Source organism: Nicotiana attenuata, chromosome 7 (genome assembly GCF_001879085.1).
Source record: "Nicotiana attenuata strain UT chromosome 7, NIATTr2, whole genome shotgun sequence".
NCBI classification, from domain to species: Eukaryota; Viridiplantae; Streptophyta; class Magnoliopsida; order Solanales; family Solanaceae; genus Nicotiana; species Nicotiana attenuata.
The window spans coordinates 16,478,075-16,498,027 of NC_031995.1; the positions used below are offsets into that span (position 1 = coordinate 16,478,075).

A 19,953-nucleotide genomic window follows, 5' to 3' on the forward strand; every position below is an offset into this window, starting at 1 on the left:
GCGCGCATTCAGCTAGTGGTACCTGAGCAAGCCCCAACGAGGAAGCTTGGCAACGAAACATGTTAGACCACTAAATTTAATTACCTAGCTGTTTGTAGCTGAAGGAAAAATATGAAAACACAGTTCGCAGGATAATGAATTTGTTTCACTAGCCAAACAGTGTAGTCACATGTCAAAAAACAAGAATTACATTAAGAAGTTAACATTAGCTAAGTCTCAACCAGAGTACAGTAGGTTGTCATGGATCAGGATCCCGTCCTAGCTGAATCAGTGCTCCGTTGATAATTATCAAGATATACAGAGATATGAGAATGCACGTAGGAGGACCGTGAGCTATGCCTCCATAGTATCTGTAAATAATGGATATAGCCATTCTTTTACAATAACCTGTCTTTACATAGTTGTGGTACTTCATGTGTTCCTAGAATTCAGGTGGCCAAATCAAAATCATGGACATTGCATGTTATGAAGTTTAAGGTTCTTGTAGGTAGAATATCCTCACATTTTCTGTAAATATAAGGTGCTTATGTTTAGAAAAAGGCAGCCCGGTGCACTAAGCTCCCGAAGGGGAAGGGCCGTTTACCCTGCATTTCTACAGGAGGCTGTTTCCACGGCTTGAACCCGTGACCTCCAGGTCACATGGAAGCAACTTTACTAGTTACGCCAAGGCTCCCCTTCAAGGTGCTCATGTTTGGCCAACGAATTTACTTACCTAGAGGCAGTGATGAAACTCAAGGCCCCGTTTGCATATCAAATATTGTATCTTTCTTATGTCTTCCCGGATTGCCATGGTGCTAGATATTCCGTCTTGCTTGCTTTCATAATGAAGAATGGTCAGTTTCTACTTTGAAGTCCCATAAATATCACTCCATACACATAGCTGTTACCAAGGGGACAGAGTAGGCTATGGTCATATTTCCTCCTGTATCTCTCAAGACCTCTACCGCTCACACCAGCATCAATACAATCTACACATGGACGACACTCTATAGTGTGTATCCTCTTACCGCCTTAAACTATTTCAGCCCAAAACTTGTCAGCACTCAACTCTACCCTAATGAAACAGGAAAAACAGGAAAGATAAAACTAATCCGTTTAATAGAGTATAAGAAGAGGAGACGCAAGGATAACCTTAGTGGAATCCATATTTTCCAGATCATCTAAGGGTCTTTTCCGACTTCTACTACCAAAGCTCAAGGATTTACATCAAATACTTCCAAATTTAAATCTCATCAGATACAGCGTCTTCCTTTAGTTCATCTTTCTCACCAGACAGTATTTGATAGAACTGCAAAACCTTGGGGTGCGCCTTGATCTTTGACGGGTTGAAATTGACTAGATGAAGGCCATCCAAGCTTTTAACGCGCGAAAGAGCAACATATACCATCCCAAAGCCAAAAACCCGGTAGAGATCTGTATGGAGGTTGTTCAGAGTCATTCCTTGACATTTATGAATGCTTAGAGCCCAAGCCAGTATGAGAGGAATTTGCTTTCGCATGGCAACAGCTTCATCTCCATCCATTACATACCATTTTTCTAGACCAATCATCAGTTCTTGTCCAGAATCAAATTTAACAACAGGTAGCAGGTTGCCATTTAAGCAAATGTCAGAAATTTCATGGTCATACAATTTATGAGTATCTTGAACAACAGCAAAATCTAAGATCGTACCAGTTGCACCATTCACAAGTCCACCGATAACATCAATGTTCTTTGTCAAAAGCACCCTAGCTCCTACACACAATTTGAGCAACTCAGGTGCAATTCCATTCTTAAGCTGCTTCTTCCAAGGATCCTTACCACTGTCAAGAGCTTGATAATGAAATAATACCTCATCTAAACAGTCGAGTCGATCGGCATTCACTCTGCTCACATCCTCAATTCTTGGGTAAAGCTGAACAGCTGAAGCATCTGGCTCGACCGTTGAGCAGCATCGATCCAAGAGCTGCAAATCGTCAGAATCATACTTCCCTTTCCTAATCCCCTGTAGCAGTTTTATCAGTTGTGCATCTGATTGCCTAAAGATAGTTTTAAGTTCAATTTGCATATCAAAACTAGCATTCCAACACTCAGCTTCAAAAGCAAATTCCTTGTTATGTCCCTTCTTATTGATAACTGGCGGAAGCTGAAAGAAGTCACCGCTCACAACTAGTTGTATCCCACCCCAAATCTTGTCCTCACACCCAAGTTCATCACTTCTAATGCTCCTTGCAATGAACTCAAGATTATCAAAAACCTCACCACTAATCATGCTAATTTCATCAATAACCAAGGCCCTAACTTTATTCCATCTTCGATACGCTCTCTTATCCAATGTAACCCTAGAGAGCAAATCCACATCACTAGCATCACCAAGTCCAATTCCAGCAAAAGAATGAAGGGTTTGTCCATTGAGGGAACAAGCAGCAACCCCAGTTGAGGCTGTCACGAAAACCCGAGATTTCCCATGAATCTTCCTAAGTTTAGTGATGATATCCTGAAGTAAATAGGTTTTTCCAGTGCCTGCTGACCCAGTAATGAAAACAGAATTCCCATTTGAAATGGCTTCCAAGATTTGATTTTGTTGGTCAGTTAACTTTACTCTAGGCTTTTTAGGGTTTGTGAGTTTCACCTTGCTCTTTGCACTAGCTTGAGACCAACATGCAGCTTTGGAACTCAAGAACCTGTAGGCTGTTGTAGCTGTGTACAATGACAGCTTCATATTGCTAATTTGCCCCCTCACCCCCTATTCAGTCAACTCATAAAAATCAATTCTTGGCTAATCACAAATTTCATCACACAAAATGGTATTTTGACTGTAAAGAACGGAAAAATCAGAAAGAGGTTTAGGGCGTATGTTCTCTGCTGGGGTACAAAATATAAAGCATTTAGAATCTTGGATATCAGACATTATAGGAAATGTAAGGGAAAAAATAAAATTCAAACATTCAATGTTTAAAGGGATTGCTCACCGAACTCTGAATGAGGCTTTATCCTGCTTCATTTCCAGTTGAAACAGAAAAGAGAAGTTAAAAGTTCGTACTATGTAACACGATATCATGGGCTAGTCTAATTTGGGCTCACTGGGCTTCTTTCTTAAAATGGGCCTCAATTAATCTCATAAGGAATTTTTACCTTCCTATACTACATATAAAACTTTATTACCTTCCCTAATCAAGTTTTAACTTAATTACATGGTCATATACAATTTAATTTTAAATGAGTATCCCTCTATATTAGGAATTGAATAAGAAATCAGTTATTTCCCATCCATGTTCTCTCTCCTGCGCTCTCTCTCTCTCATTCTCTCTTCTTTCCCCAATTTTTCATCCATTGATGTTTTCTACTTTTTATCCTTTTATGTTGTATATATTTTTAATGAAATTCATCAACGGATTTCAATCATTTTACTATAGAGTTTTAACTTAGTAATTTCCTTTCATGTTGCACAATTGGTGTCAAATTGAAATTGCCAATCAATAAATTTTGAAGGTGTTTGACTCTCCACCATTGACAGCCATTAAAAAGTTTTGAAGCTTTGAATTCGAATTATTTGTTTGAATTGGGTGTTGTTGCAAATAATTAAAAAAATTGTTTGGAGTTTATATCTCAATTTTGAGGGTGTTTGGTGAAGATTAGACTTGATTTTGGCTGAATTAAAAAAAAATTATTTATTTGAATTGGGTGTTGTTCCAAACAATTGGAAATATTGTTTGGAGTTTATATCTCAATTTTGAGGGTGTTTGATGAAGATTAGACTTGATTTTGGCTGAATTGTATATTGAAAATTGAAGAAGAAGAAGAAGAAGAACACATGACATACAATATACTTACGAATTATGTTATAATTGTATGTAAATTGTATTTAAGTTGTATTCTGTTGTAGTTATATATTTTTTTATTTGAATATTGTATGAAAGTTAAAAAATAGTTGTATAATGTATGAATCGTTGTATGAAATTTGTATTTAAGTTATAAATACTATCTTTTTACATAAAGTTGTTGATATGTATCTGTATTAAAAGAGGAATTTTTGATTGAAATTTCATAGAGGAAGAAGAACACACTACATACAAATATACAAATCTTTTACAAAATACATACAGAAGACATATTGTACAAATTTTGTATTAAAATTGTATGATGATGTAGTTGTATTTAACTTGGTAAAAATGATGTATGAAAGTTGTAGATAAGTTATAAATAAGTTGTATATTATATAATTAGTTATATAAAATTTATTTTTAGTTTATATGTTGTTGTAGATGCATCAAATTTGTACGAAATTTTAATTTGTATGCTAATGTACTATGCAAATTTATCATCATCAAGTTTATATAGCTGTTGCTGCTGGTGCTACATCGACGGAGATGGACGTGTTGAACATTTTACTTAAATTTCGATTTTATCTTTGACCAAAAATTTAAAATCTCGTTCACAAGCTAAAGAGCAATTATACTTTGAGAAAATTTGTACTAATTGTGTGCAATTAAATCTTCTCTAGTAATTCTAATTAATTTGACATTTAATCATTCATATGCTACAAAAAAATGTAGCATGGTTTAAGGCACTAATAGGGAATAGAAGAAGAGAGAAAAAAGGAAAAGGGTGCAACTAAAGCTTCTAATTTAAGACATTAATAATGGATAGTACATAGAGAGAGATAGCAAAAAATAGGGAAAGAGAAGAGAGAAAAAAGGAAAAGGGTGTAACTTAATCCCCTAATTTAAGACACTAATAATGGACTGTATATAAATTGTAAGCAAACCTTATTTAGGGCGGGTAATTTTCAAAACTGGAACAATTTTGGTAATAAGGTTTCATATAGTGTATATGAAAGAAAAAACCCCATCTCATAATGGACAAGTGGATTTCCGGTATAATTTGGACCACCTTATAAGGCTGCTATTTAGGAATTAGCCTGTACATCTTAAATTTTAATTCAATTTTCTTAAAGTTAAAATTTTTAATTTAAACTTTCAAGATAAAATAAATACTCGCTAATCTTTAAATAGTATTCTTGAGAATGATATTTTTGCACTTGCCCCTATAATTTGTGTTGGCACTATCATTCACATAAGTAATACATTTATGCTATGCCCTTCAATGTTATTCTAGTGAAAATGTGAAATTATCTATTTGATACATGAGTCGCCGTTTAGTAGTACAACTGCTAATTGTATCTTAGAAACTAGTGAATTTATCCGCGCTTTACACGGTGATTAATAAATTTACAAACAACTCTTTTTTTTAATATGCAAATCTTATCCAAAAGAAGTCTCTAACCATACAAAAAGGAAAATAATAAAAACAAAGCAGTTCCTTATCAAAGAGCAACACTAAACAATTTGCTTCTTGAAGTCGATAACACCAATTAACAACCTTCACCCGAGTGCTTGTTTCTTTTCACATTGATAGAGTTTCACATTCTACTAAGGAAAAAAAATTCAAAAATACTTACATTGATCAATTAATGCAAAACATACTAAAAAATACTTATAGACATTGATACAGATCAATTCTATATTTTAACAAATACTCAATTATAGAGGAAGGGGAGAATAACCAAATAATAAGACAGAAATCTACCAAAGTACTTAAAAAAAGAACATGAGCGGTTAGTAAACATGTTCAAAACCTCAAATAAGTATTTTAATTTTATGGAAGTCTTTTGGACGAAAAATTAAAGTACCGTATAATTTTATAAATTAAAAAAGGTTTTTTAAAATTTTGGAAAAAATAGATAGATAGAGCTTTCGACCTAAGACTATAAACATATAGTATTATTAAATATGTATACAGGAAGTTACTAAATATTGTAGGGTTAAAGACTAATTCCATAGAATAATTCTTTTTTCTAATGTCACTGTTTTGTCATATTGAGACATCTTTTTCCTTCACATTTTTTATATCTAATTATTTCGCTATCGTTAGACCCACTCTCAATCTGGTATGAAATATTTGTCATGAGTATTACATGCACAAATTCACCTTCCTTTGTCTTAACTTTAATATAATTACGTGAAAGCAAAAACGATGAAACTGGTTGCGTGATCTGCCAGAGAAGTTAATAATTTGTTAAAAAAAGAATAGAAAGACAAAAGTACCAATAATTAGCTCATAGAAATAGAAATGATTTTCGAATTTCATTTTTGAAAACTTCTTATAATTGATTAACTGTTATACAAAAAGGTTTTTCTTTTTCGACACTTTATTACATTCTTATTGAATATCATATAGAAATAGTAAATACAGAATTACTCCATAATGACCAAAAGTAAGTTTTCCTTTTGGAAGGAATTAATACACAGCAAGCAACCATTCTTTTGCACGCAAAATCTTGATTTATTGCATCATCCAGTGCACAACTGAAAATTGAATTTAAGAATAAAAAAGGATGGGAGAATTAAACGTGAGATTGAGCGCAAAGCGTCATTAAAAAGACCTAAACACGTAAATGGGAGGAAAAAATAAATAAAAAGAGATAAAAGATGAATACATTTTCGTAACATAAGGATTTTTAGGCTTGAAGTTAAGCTGTTGCTTTATTCTGAGAAGCATTTCGGCCTCCAACGCTCGCACTTTATCTGGTATATTCGAATCAACCAAGAGGAGAGAATACTGTCGAGGAAAACCATGAATGCTCTAGTAGCAATAATAGTACCACTGTTTATAACAACGGTCTATATTGTGGAACTATATTAACTTACTATATTTAATTAAAACATGATCGAACAAATACACCTTAAATGGTAATCCTGACAATAAAAGTAAATGAGATTATGAAAAAATATAGCAAAAACAACTTAACTTTGTGAATACGTAATAGAACACTTGACAATATATTAATTTTTTCCTAATTACAATGAATAATTATTTCACTTCACCTTTGCTCAAATGATGATAAATAGAGCTACATCCAAGTACAAGATAAACTCTTAAGTATTTCTATATGTTCACATCTCCATCATAAATGCTGCTGAATTTTTTAACAGGTGAATCATTCACCTAATAACATAAACATCATCAGCAAGTGAAATTAATAGAAAGTATTTATTTTTTGAATTAGGGAAAATGTAGAAGACAAAGTAGAAGTGCAAAATGGTTTTCACTTTGATGCATAGCTAATTACACAGAAAATACAAATTAAAACGATAGGCTAGTTTCAAAATACTCGCTCTATTTTCTGTTATGTGCCTTTTTAGTCTTTAAATGTATTTTTCTTCCACAAGTTCATTGGCATATTTCAATAGCTTTTAATTACAGGACGTCGCACCCTAGTCTTATCTACCATTTTCTGGCCGACTGGCTCCAAGTTAACATTTTAGAATACCATTTATGATAGTAACCATCAGATTAATATAATTAGACCACAAGCCCACCAGCAAAAGTATAATCTAATAGAGTAAGTAGATTGATAGTAGTACCTGTAATATGTAAGAATTAAAAGATTAATTCATGGTAGCTCCAGAGTATATTCAGTCTTCAGCATAGTAACTTGTAAAGTCAAAAGAACGGCAATGTGCATCACTTCAAATTATTCTTACTATGTGTATATCAAATGCCAATTACAACACAGCAATATTTGGTACAAAAAAAGGCATTAAACTTTATGCTTACGGCAAAACAGTACTGACCAAGCAGAAAAGGAAAAAAATATAGAGTTAATCACTGAAAGATAGTAACAAAAACAAAAACATCGGAAGAAATATTACCTTCTAAAGCTAAATCTCATTGGATTTTAATGTTTTCTCTTGAATCTGCACGAGAAAGATGATGAAATTTTTAGTATGTAAAAAAAGTTTTGACATAAAAGATTGATAAAAAACTGATTGGCTATAGGCCAAAAGAAAAAATAAACCGAGGAACAAAAACAAACTCAAAGCAAAAGTAAATTTTAGACAAAGCATAGATCTGGTTGCCTACGTCTCTTCCGACGACAAACATTAACTCTGCAATCATAAATAGTATTTGTGGACGGAAGAGTGGAAAATATAGAGAAGAGGGCAAACGAAGAAGATGGATGAATTTTGAGAAGTTGTCAGTTGTAACGCTTAGGGTTTTAGTAGTCTTAAAAGGTGCAATTATGTAGATAGTTAATTAGGTGACTTTTGGACTTTTTAAAATATCTCAAAATTAAAAAGTTGAAAAAAAGAGCCAAAAAATGAGGTAAAAGATAAATAGAGATCCTCGATGTAGAGAGTGCCACATCAGCTCTCTCATTCCCTGCTTTATATTAATATATAGATATAGATGTATCTATGAACGTGCGTTACACATTAATAATGGCACGTGATAGTTTAATATTTATTTATATGAAGGAATAATAAAATTTAATTAATGAGGGAAATTTTATGTATAATATTACAACAATCATCTAAATGCCGAAAAATATTATTACATTAGCATAATACATGAATTTAATATAAAAGGACATCATCAAAACTTACACAAATGATCAATTTTGTCATGTTTTAGATAATTATGTATTTCTTCCTGTGGTCCACTTCAAGTAATTTTTTGGTTGCTTTCACACATATTAAGGAATTCACCTTTTAGCATTAATTAACAAAATAATTAACTATATTAACCTAGTGGATCGGAGAGAGTATATTTTAAAAGTATTTGATGTGATGGTATCTTACTGAACACTTCTTTGTGGAGGATATATTTTTGTGTGTATATTTCCTCCTAATGATTTGGTTGCTTTGCCTTAACCAAAACTCTTGTTGTCGATCTTGATATCCCTCTTGAAAGTATAATATATAGTTGTTCATGCAAGAAAGCATATTGCTATAAATATAGTCCAATATTTAGGATGTTTGTCCTTGTGCTTTATTTATTATATTTACAAAAAACAAACATACTAAAAATTATTTTCACACAAATTTAAAAGGATATTCCTTAGTTTCGGAAGTCCAAAGTTGAATTCAGGGATAAGAATATGCTTAGAAGCACATTGACCAGTATCAAAATTTTGCATGTATGATGTTACTGTCAAAACTTCTATATACCATATGTGTGCTATTACATAAGCTATTCGGTGTATCTAAGTTTTTCAGTAGCATGACATGCATATTTTTCTTCAAAATCAATCTACATACAATGGAATATCAATTTTAACTTAGTCTATTATATATACAGTGAGACTAACATACGTAAGAAATAACAAACATGTATGGTAGAAGGCCATTTGATATTAAAGTATTTAAGTATTCTTCTTGGTAGTAATTATTGATATCATTTTTGCTGAGTCAAAAACTGAAAAATATTTTAGTTTTACTATAAAAATTTTGCAATCAACATTTTATTTAGTTGATCAACATATATATTTTTGCTAGCTAAGACTAATTCTATCATGCGATTTGCACAAATTGCGTTTTAATCTATTAACAGAAATATTTCTCTTATTAAATGCAATACTATTATCATTGGGGTTGCTAACCAAGTGTTCAGGAAGAACCAAACCATCTTTTATTGGATGCTCTTTTTTCGCGTACAGAACGAAGCAGTAAGACACCGAATACTGGATCTATTCTTACTTTTATATTTCTTTGTGAGTTGAATCTTTTTCATTTTGAGACCAGAGGTATAACTTTGGCAAGCGAGCTTTTACAGTCTCTGCTTTTATCATTTTGGAACTACTGGTAGTACTTGACATAAATCACCTCCCAAACCATTAATTTTTCACCAAACGGTTCAATGTGTTCCTAAAGTATTAGGTTTACTTGTTAACATGTAGTATTTTATGTCTACGCCTGAAAGTAATTATACTAATAGGATTCCTAATGTGTAGTATTATGTCCTAAAACTAATAGGATTATAAGGCTAATATCTAGAATTTCGGTTATGTCCTTTTATTATAAGTTATTGTTCTTAATATTATAAGGTTATTTTTGTAAACCGACATTGTATTCATGCTTTTATAATAATATAGATATAGATATAGATGTTATGTTCATTCTCATCAAGCCCTCCTTTAAAAAACACCAAAACACACACTAGTGTTTATAACAACTTAATAAGTACATGACATGTGCTTTTAATACTTAATTATAACTAATTAATTAACAAATATTATTGCCTCAAATGTGTCACTAATTATAGGGAACTAATTTAGTTTGGTGTAAAGTGTAATCCCCCTATGGATAAGGTTTCCCCATTTCATTTCACTTTTCCATACGTTGGCCTCCCAAGAAAGTTGAAAAAGGAAATGGTCTATCTTTTTAGTATTTGTTTAGCCAAGATTTGTTTAGGTCCCAGCGCATCTATCTTCTATATTATATTAAAAGGAGGGTAGTGAAGTATGTGAGTAATCAAGTAGCGTATTGAGAAAATGCCACTTGACACATTTAAGATATAATCTAGAAAATAAATCTAATCTATATATCTATATCTATATCCATATCTATATCTATATCATATATAGATCCAATCATCAATTTTCCTTCTATATTAGCTTAAAACATGGAAGTGAAAAATAATTAAAAATTCATAATAATATAATAAAATAATAAAAATATTAGAAAGATGTAGATTGGGATAACTATGACTATTTGTACTCTGGGCAAGTTAAAATATAAATAAAGTAAATAAATTTATTTAAGATATTAAGGATTGATGAATTTGAAAATCGAAAAAAAATTCAAGCAGCACATTTCTTTACATAAAATACAAAAAACATTTAAAAAAGTCACTTGGCTTAACATTATGTAAAGTTCATATGTATTAGCTTTAAAAAGATATTAATTAACATTATTTAAAGTTAATACGTACTCACTATTTTGGTGGTAGATTTGATTGGAGAAATTGTTAGTAGACTGTATTTGTAAACTAATCCTAAAAAAACAAAGCAAAATAATATATAAACAGAAAACGTAAAGAGATAGAAATTAATTCGAGCCCACTGAATTCACAGTGTTTCCTTAAGAAATTTAATCCCCTCCTAGTACCCAAGGTTATGGATTATTTCCTCCCAGGATAGAACGAATTACACACTAGTGTAGTGGTACTTCAAACACCAGTGTTTCAGCGAACACAAAGTTCGGAAGCAAATCACACTTACTGTTGCTTTGTTTGATGTTAAAAGTATGAAGAAGAAGGAGGAGAAACTCAGAAAATCGTATGAAAATTTTGAGCAGAATAGTCTTGTATTTATAGCCAAAGTTGGGCTAAAATCTGAAGAGGTGCAACTCTTCAGAATGACTGTTTATGCAAAACGGCCACAGCATAAATGCCATAACATAAATGGCTATTTACTCAACAATAAAGAGGAAAAATTGAAGAGGGTACTTAATTTCTGTTACCAAAACAGAAAAACAGATTGGATTTAATATTAATATTTATTTTAATATTAATATTCTGTTATTAAAATAAATATTTAATAATATTTCTGTTAATATTTTACTATTAACAAATAAATTTGGTCCAAAAAATTAATCAATCAATCGATCATTTGACCAAATCCGAATCCGAACAGCCGAGCCGAGCGAGCGACGACAACGGCGACGGCGACGGCGCGAGGCTTGCCTTCTTCTCAACTCTTTAAGATCTAGAAGAAGAGCAATTGCTATATACCCATAAAAAACCTCTTCCTCTTCCAATATGGGACAATGTCTTTGCCAAGGGGGAAAACTTAAAATTTCACTCAAAAATTTCATTTCCCTCCATTTCCCATGCACCCTCTTTCAAGTATTTAATATACTTAAATACATATAACCCCAACAATCCCCCACATGAATGGGGAATGGCTATATCACAGAAACATGCATGAAAAACTGTGCGATTCGCAAGCAAGGATTAATTGCATCTGGATAAGTAGGTTTCCCTTTGAACTTTCCGTAGTGAACTTATGTCGGATATACTCGATCAATTGGTAGATTTGATATCTTTGAACCGTCGAACTTTGGTGTATATCTAGATAACCATAAGTCACACAACCAACCCTTAACCGTCTTTGGTTCTCATTGTTGTGTTCGTTTCAGCCATGAACACCGCCTGGTTTCATAAGTGCGTAGAGAACTGGCCTTCCAAAGTTCTCCTTGAAGCGGCTAACACTTCACACTTACATAGGTGATTCCTAAACGTGTCATCCCGTAGATACACTATTTGATATACCCCGTATCAAATTTAGAAATCATTAAAAACCCTTAATGCTTTATCCTTGGTACTGAACATTGTCTCATCATGAGAATGGACCAAAAGTTTAGTTGACAATGTTGAACCGTCATTAATAACTTTATTTGATCTCTTTGAACCTAGATATTGGGATCTCCAGTCTTCTAGGTAAAGTTACCGCCACTATGACTTGTTCTCGGCCACAGTCCCATTCCCCTTGATGATTTCTCAACTACCTCTCTAGTTAGGCCTTTTGTAAGTGGATCCGACACATTATCACTCGACTTTACATAATCAATCATGATAATTCCTCTAGAGAGTAATTGCCTAACGGTTTTATGTCTTCGTCGTATATGATACCGTTATACATAACGCTCCAAGCCCTTCCAATTGCCGCTTGACTATCGCAATGTATGCATATTGGTGCCAATGGTTTGGGCCAAAATGGAATATCTTCCAAGAAATTTCGGAGCCATTCAGCTTCTTGACCGGCTTTATCCAAGGCTATGAACTCAGCCTCCACCGTAGAGCGGGCAATACAAGTTTGTTTGGACGACTTCCAAGATACCGCTCCTCCACCAATAGTGAATACATATCCACTTGTGGACTTCGAATCAGCTGAACCAGTGATCCAATTTGCATCACAGTATCCCTCAATGACCGCAGGATATTTACTGTAGTGCAAAGCAAAGTACTGGGTATGTACTAAATACCCCAAAACTCGTTTCATGGCTATCCAATGAGACTGACCTGGATTGCTCGTATATCGACTCAATTTACTTATAGCACAAGTTATATCTGGTCGTGTACAATTCATGATGTACATTAAGCAACCCAACACACGAGCATAATCCAATTGTGATATGCTTTGGCCTTTGTTCTTTGCTAATGCAAGATTCACGTCAATTGGAGTCTTTGCAACTTTAAAGCCCACGTGCTTGAATTTTTCAAGTACTGTCTTAATATAATGAGGTTGTGACAATGTCAGACCTTGAGAAGTCTTATGGATCTTAATTCCCAGAATTAAATCAGCAACTCCCAAGTCTTTCATATTAAACTTGCTAGTTAGCATGCGCTTAGTCGCATTTATGTTGGCAATGTCATTACTCATTATCAGCATATCATCCACATATAAGCAAACAATGACTATGTGATTTGGAATATTTTAATGTACACACATTTATCACATTCATTTATTTTAAAACCATTTGACAACATTGTTTGGTCAAATTTCGCATGTCATTGTTTGGGTGCTTGTTTTAGTCCATAAAAGGACTTAACAAGTCTACATACCTTCTTTTCTTTACCTGGAACCACAAACCCTTCAGGTTGTTCCGTGTAAATTTCTTCCTCCAACTCTCCATTTAAGAAGGTTGTCTTAACATCCATTTGATGAATTTCAAGACCATAAACTGCAGCTTACGCTACTAACGTTCGTATGGACGTAATTCTTGTAACTAGAGAGTATGTATCGAAATAGTCAAGACCTTCTCGTTGTCTATACCCTTTGATCACAATTCTTGATTTAAATTTTTCAATAGTTCCATCATCTTTCATTTTCCTCTTAAAGATCCATTTAGAATCCAACGGTTTATTTCCAGGAGGAAGATCAACCAATTCCCAAGTATGGTTGTTCAGTATGGATTCTATTTCACTATTGACTGCCTCCTTCCAAGACAATGATTCCAAAGAAGACATAGCTTCTTTTAATGTTTGAGGCTCATTTTCCAATAAGAAAGTCACAAAATCTGGTCCAAATGAAGTAGACGTTCTTTGATGTTTACTACGTCTTGGATCCTCCTGATTAAGTGTACTTTCTTTTGTTTCTTCCCGAGGTCGTTTAGATCCTTCACCAATCGACTCACATTCCTTTTTATACGGATATATATTTTCAAAGAACTCAGCGTTATCTGATTCTATAACCGTATTATTATGAATATCGGGATTTTCTGATTTATGAACCAGAAATCGATATGCTTTACTATTAGTCGCATATCCTATGAAAACACAATCAACGGTTTTCGGTCCTATTTTTACCCTTTTGGGTTTAGGAACTTGCACTTTTGCCAAACACCCCACACTTTAAAATAATTCAAGTTGGGCTTCCTTCCTTTCAATTTTTCAGATGGAATGGATTGTGTTTTGCTATGGGGTACTCGATTTAGTATTCGGCTAGCCATAAGAACGACTTCCCCCACAAGTTCTGTGGCAAACCAGAACATATCAATAATGCGTTCATCATCTCCTTTAATGAACGATTCTTTCTTTATGCAATCCCATTGGATTGGGGCGTGTAAGGGGCCGTTGTTTGATGAATAATTCCATATTCTAAACATATTTGTTCAAAAGGAGATTCATATTCACCACCCCTATCACTTCTTATCATTTTGATTTTCTTGTTAAGTTGCATTTCAACTTCATTTTTGTATTGCTTGAATGCGTCTATTGCTTCATCTTTACTAGTAAGTAAGTAAACATAGCAATATCGAGTACTATCGTAAATAAAAGTTATGAAATATTTCTTTCCACCGCGAGATGGTATTGACTTCATATCGCAAATATCTGTGTGAATTAAGTCTAAAGGATCTGAATTCCTTTCAAATGACTTATAAGGATGTTTAACATACTTAGATTCCACACATATTTGACATTTTGATTTGTCGCATTCAAATTTAGGCAATACTTCCAATTTAATCATTTTCTGCAAGGTTTTATAATTAACATGACCCAAACGAATATGCCATAATTCATTTGACTCAAGTAAGTAAGACGAAGCTGAAATTATATTATTATTTTCAACAACCATTACATTCAGCTTGAAAAGGCCCTCAATGAGGTAACCTTTTCCTACAAACATTTCGTTCTTACTTATTACAACCTTATCGGAGACAAAAACACATTTAAAACCATTCTTAACAAGAAGTCCAGCAGAGACTAAATTCTTCCTAATCTCGGGAACATGAAGGACGTTGTTCAAAGTCACCACTTTGCCGGAGGTCATTTTGAGAATATCTTCTCACATCCTTCAATCTTCGCCTTTGCAGCATTTCCCATAGAAAGCCTCTCATCGGGTCCAACAGGAGCATAAGTAGCAAAAGCTTCTCTAACAGCACAAACATGGCGAGTGGCTCCCGAATCAATCCACCACTCTTTAGGATTGCCCACCAAGTTGCATTCGGAAAGCACATCAACATCATCATGCTTTTCAACCATGTTTGCTTGACCCTTCTTCTTGTCTTTCTTCGGAGCACGACACTCCGTAGATTTGTGTCCGACTTTTCCACAGTTGTAGCAATTTCCACTGAACTGCTTCTTGCTTGGGTTGTATTTCGGTCCAGAAGCCTTCTTTCTCTTTTTGTTCTCTTCAACAATATTTGCTCCCATTATTGTTGAGTTTCCACGGCCTCTCTTTTCAGCAGCTTTGTTGTCCTCTTCGATTCTCAACCGAATAATGAGATCTTCAAGGGACATCTCCTTGCGTTTGTGTTTCAAGTAGTTTTTGAAGTCCTTCCATAAAGGAGGCAACTTCTCAATCATCGCTGCTACTTGGAATGCTTCATTAATGACAAGACCTTCAATGAAATTTCTGCTAGTAAAAATACTAAGATTACCACTTTCAACATCAGTATTAATTTGATTTATACCTTCAGCAAGGAGATCGTGAATAATCACTTGCAATTCCTGGTCTTGGGTAATAACAGACTTGCTATCTACCATTTTATAGTCCAAAAACATTGCAGCAACGAACTTCTTCAACCCGGCATCTTCGGTTTTGTATTTCTTTTCAAGCGCAGTCCACAGCTCTTTTGATGTTTCCACGCCACTGTAGACGTTATACAAAGCATCCTCCAGCCCGCTTAGAACATAATTCTTGCGCAAAAAATCTGAATGTTTCCACGCCTCAATCACGAGAAAGCGTTCAGTTTCTGGAGTTTCATCGGACAGCACAGGAACATCTTCCTTGATGAACTTCTAGAGACTTAGAGTAGTCAAATAGAAGAACATCTTTTGCAGCCAGCGCTTGAAATCAATCCCGGAAAATTTTTCAGGTTTCTCCGCCGGTGCCATTGCTGCCGGTGTTGTTCGGCTCGTTGAGGCATTGGCAGTCACCGTTGGAACAGCTTGGTTCACATTATCATTAGTCATTTCTGTAAAAGAATGACACAAACGTTAAAATCACGTAGATTTTAATCTCCAATAGAGTACAAAAACACAAAGGTTTTACTCTCCAGAAATAGTGAGTACAAATACAGAAAATATATTAAATTCCTTAAGCTTGTTAGTAAACTGTATTTGTAAACTAATTCTGGAAAAACAAAGCAGAATAATATATAAACAGAAAACGTAAAGAGATAGAAATCAATTCGAGCCCGCTGAATTCACAGTGTTTCCTTATGGAATTTAATCCCCTCTTAGTACCCAAGGTTATGGATTATTTCCTCCCAGGATAGAACGAATTACACACTGGTGTGGTGGTACTTCAAACCCCAGTGTTTCAGAGAACACGAAGTCCGGTAGCAAATCACACTTACTATTGCTTTGTTTGATGTTTAAAGTATGCAGAAGAATGAGGAGAAACTCAGAAAATCGTATGGAAATTCTAAGCAGAATAGTCTTGTATTTATAGCCAAAGTTGGGCTGAAATCTGAAGAGGTGCAACTCTTCAGAATGGCTGTTTATGCAAAACGGCCACAACATTAATGCCATAACATAAATGGATATTTACTCAACAATAAAGAGGAAAAATTGAAGAGGGTAGTTAATTTTCTGTTACCAAAACAGAAAAACGGATTGGATTTAATATTAATATTTATTTTAATATTAATATTCTGTTATTAAAACAAATATTTAATAACATTTATGTTAATATTTTACTATTAACAAATAAATTTGGTCCAAAAAATTAATCAATTAATCGATCATTTGACCAAATCCAAATCCAAATCCGAATCCGAATCCGAAGCCGAAGCCGAAGCCGAGCGAGCACCGCCGATGACGGCGCAAGGCTTGCCTTCTTCTCAACTCTTTAAGAGCTAGAAGAAGAGCTATTGCTTATATACCCATAAAAAAACCTCTTCCTCTTCCAATATGGGACAATGTCCCTTTGCCAAGGAGGGGGAAACTTAAAATTTCACTCAAAAATTTCATTTCCCTCCATTTCCCATTCACCCTCTTTCAAGTATTTAATATACTTAAATACATAAAACCCCAACAATCCCCCACATGAATGGGCAATGGCTATATCACGGAAACATGCATGAAAAACTGTGTGATTCACAAGCAAGGACTAATTGCATCTGGATAAGTAGGTTTCCCTTTGAACTTTCCGTAGTGAACTTATGTCGGATATACTCGATCAATCGGTAGATTTGATATCTTTGAACCGTCGAACTTTGGTGTATATTGATCGCTGCCGACTCGACACTATGCTAAGGTAGGAAGAGCGAGTCGCAATAGCTTTTACCCGAATAGTGGTTCGGGATCGAATTCCACAGTGAGCTAGTAGTGGAGTTGTATTGTCTGTATAGTTTAGAATTGCGGTTGTGCTCCTAATGTCACTTCAAATATTTTTGGTTTTCTTTGATTTTTATATCTACTATTATAAAACTAATGAGTAAAACTAAATTATGCTACGAGAATATTGCTAAGTTGTATTTAATATAGAGAAAGGCACTAGGGTCGTGGCATTGCCTAGGTGGCTATTTAACGGGTAGATGATACTAAGGATAGATTGACATATTTGGGGCTTATGCTATAACAGTTGCACAATTGTACCCACTCTCACACCTCTCGGTAGAGAGAGTGATTTTGCCCAATTGACTCTCTCGAGACCAATTGGGTAGGCCAATTAGACCAAGCAACTAGGGTTCAAGTAGGGTGATTACTCTCTTGAGATTTAACCCGTTAATTGGGACTACCATTTCTCATGGGTCCATCCCAATTCCTTGTTGGGTCAATTTTGGGGTCATGGACTCTCTTTCTCAAGAAGAGTTCCACAAAGCTAGAATCAGTGTTTGCAACCCCCAATCCTTAATTAAAACCTAAAATCAACCCAAATAACAAACACCCAATATCAATCTACCCTTATATGGCAACACCCATCAATTACCCACACTAGGGTTGAGCCACAACCCTAGCTAGTGAGTTTAGCTACTCATGCTAGATACAAAAATTAAAGAAATAGATGAAGAAGTAAGCATATTAATTAATTGCTAGGAAGAAAATACAATAATGAAGAGCAAAAGTGCCAAAAATGGCTACAATATTCGGTCTCACGAGCTCAGCTGCGTTCAGAACATAAAACTTAACCTAAAAATGGAAAAAGGTCCTATTTATACTGAGCTGGAAAAATTGGACAAATCCCTGCGGGGTCAGCGGGGACCGCGCAAATATGACCGCGGCCGCACTGGCTCTTGAACTCCCGGTTTCTGCTTCTCTGAAGTTGAGGACCACAGACCGCGTAAAAATGTAGCGCGACCGCGGTGGAAGTTGGTGCGGCCGCACAGAAGTGAACGCGGGCCGCTTTGCTTGGAATTGGCCAAATTTTTGGCTCTCTGAATCTCTACTCCGCGGACCGCATAAAAGAGTAGCGCGACCGCGGAGCCTGACTGCGGACCGCGTGGAAATAACCGCGGCCGCATAGCATGATCCATTGAATTTCCATCCTCTGATCCTCCTAGTGCGGCCGCGTTCACAGTTGTGCGGTCTGCACTAGGTCCTCTTTTCCTCAACTTACTTAGTCTTTGACACTGGAGCAGGTTTCACTCCTTTTTGAGCCGATATTTGACATTCGTCGCTTTATCGATCAAACCTGCAATCAAGTACAACTTGTGAAAATTTTGGGACTATTTTGTAGAAATTTATAACCAAAGCATAGGCAATTAGGGGCATAAAACACGTTAAAATCCTAACTTATCAACTCCCCCAAACTTAAGCCTTTGCTTGTCCTCAAGCAAACAAAATAAGACCCACCCCTTAAAGGAAAATCCAAGTAATTCCAGCTATCCTAAAACAACCTCAACAAGCATCAATTGGGACTAACAATTGCCCTCAATACGAATGCATCATTAACACATTTAAACTTTTGAAAAACCATGGATCAAGTGTGACACAAGAGCATCAAGAGTTGACATATTTCATCAAAGAGCTTCTCTCAATTACTTTGGTCATTGTGGAACCCAAACTCACACATCCTCAACTCTCCCTAAGCAGCCTTAAACCTTTTCTTTCAAGAACCAATGCTACAAGCTATACCCGTTCTAAATGATTACCCTTACTTGGCACCCAAAACTTCCCTTGAGGAATGGCAAATGTCTAAGTTTGGGGGAGAGACGAGAAAAGAAACAAAGTGGTAAAAAGGTACAAAAGCAAAAGAAAAAGGGAGGCAATGAAAAAGCAAGAAAAGAAAAAGACAAAAAGTAATTCCAATGTGAACAAGAATAAAAAGGGATTAAGGAAAACAAAAGTGAAAAAAGGTGTGAAAAAAAAAGTAAAAAAAAGAGAGAAATGTTTTGAATTGCAATGAGAAAGAGTGACAATGTGTCTCTCTAACCCTTGTAAAGAAGTGAAATACTCAAAAGAGTCAAGAGAGTTGTGCCATAATGAATCAAAAGAAGTGCTTAAGGGAAGATTGAAACCAACTTGAATAGAAACATGTCCTACCCTTACCAAAAGCTTCACAATGACTCCACAAAAGCCCTATAGGATCTTGAGTTGAAGGAAACCTACATTAGTGGATACTTACATAAGGGAAAGCATATGGTACCTAGAGCCGGACTTGTGACCTTCTTCTTGAGAGAAGATGAGTGAAACTCCATCAACTTCAATTTGTCTGTTAGTACTCAAAAGGTGAGGTTC

At 34.8% G+C, this 19,953-nt stretch overlaps 1 protein-coding gene across 1 annotated transcript; it reads right to left on the reverse strand.

Annotated features, from left to right (window-relative positions):
• LOC109229863 (ATP-dependent DNA helicase PIF1-like) lies at positions 1,223–2,701 on the reverse strand. Its single transcript, XM_019395413.1, has one exon. It carries the CDS (start codon positions 2,699–2,701, stop codon positions 1,223–1,225), a length of 1,479 nt encoding a protein of 492 aa, XP_019250958.1.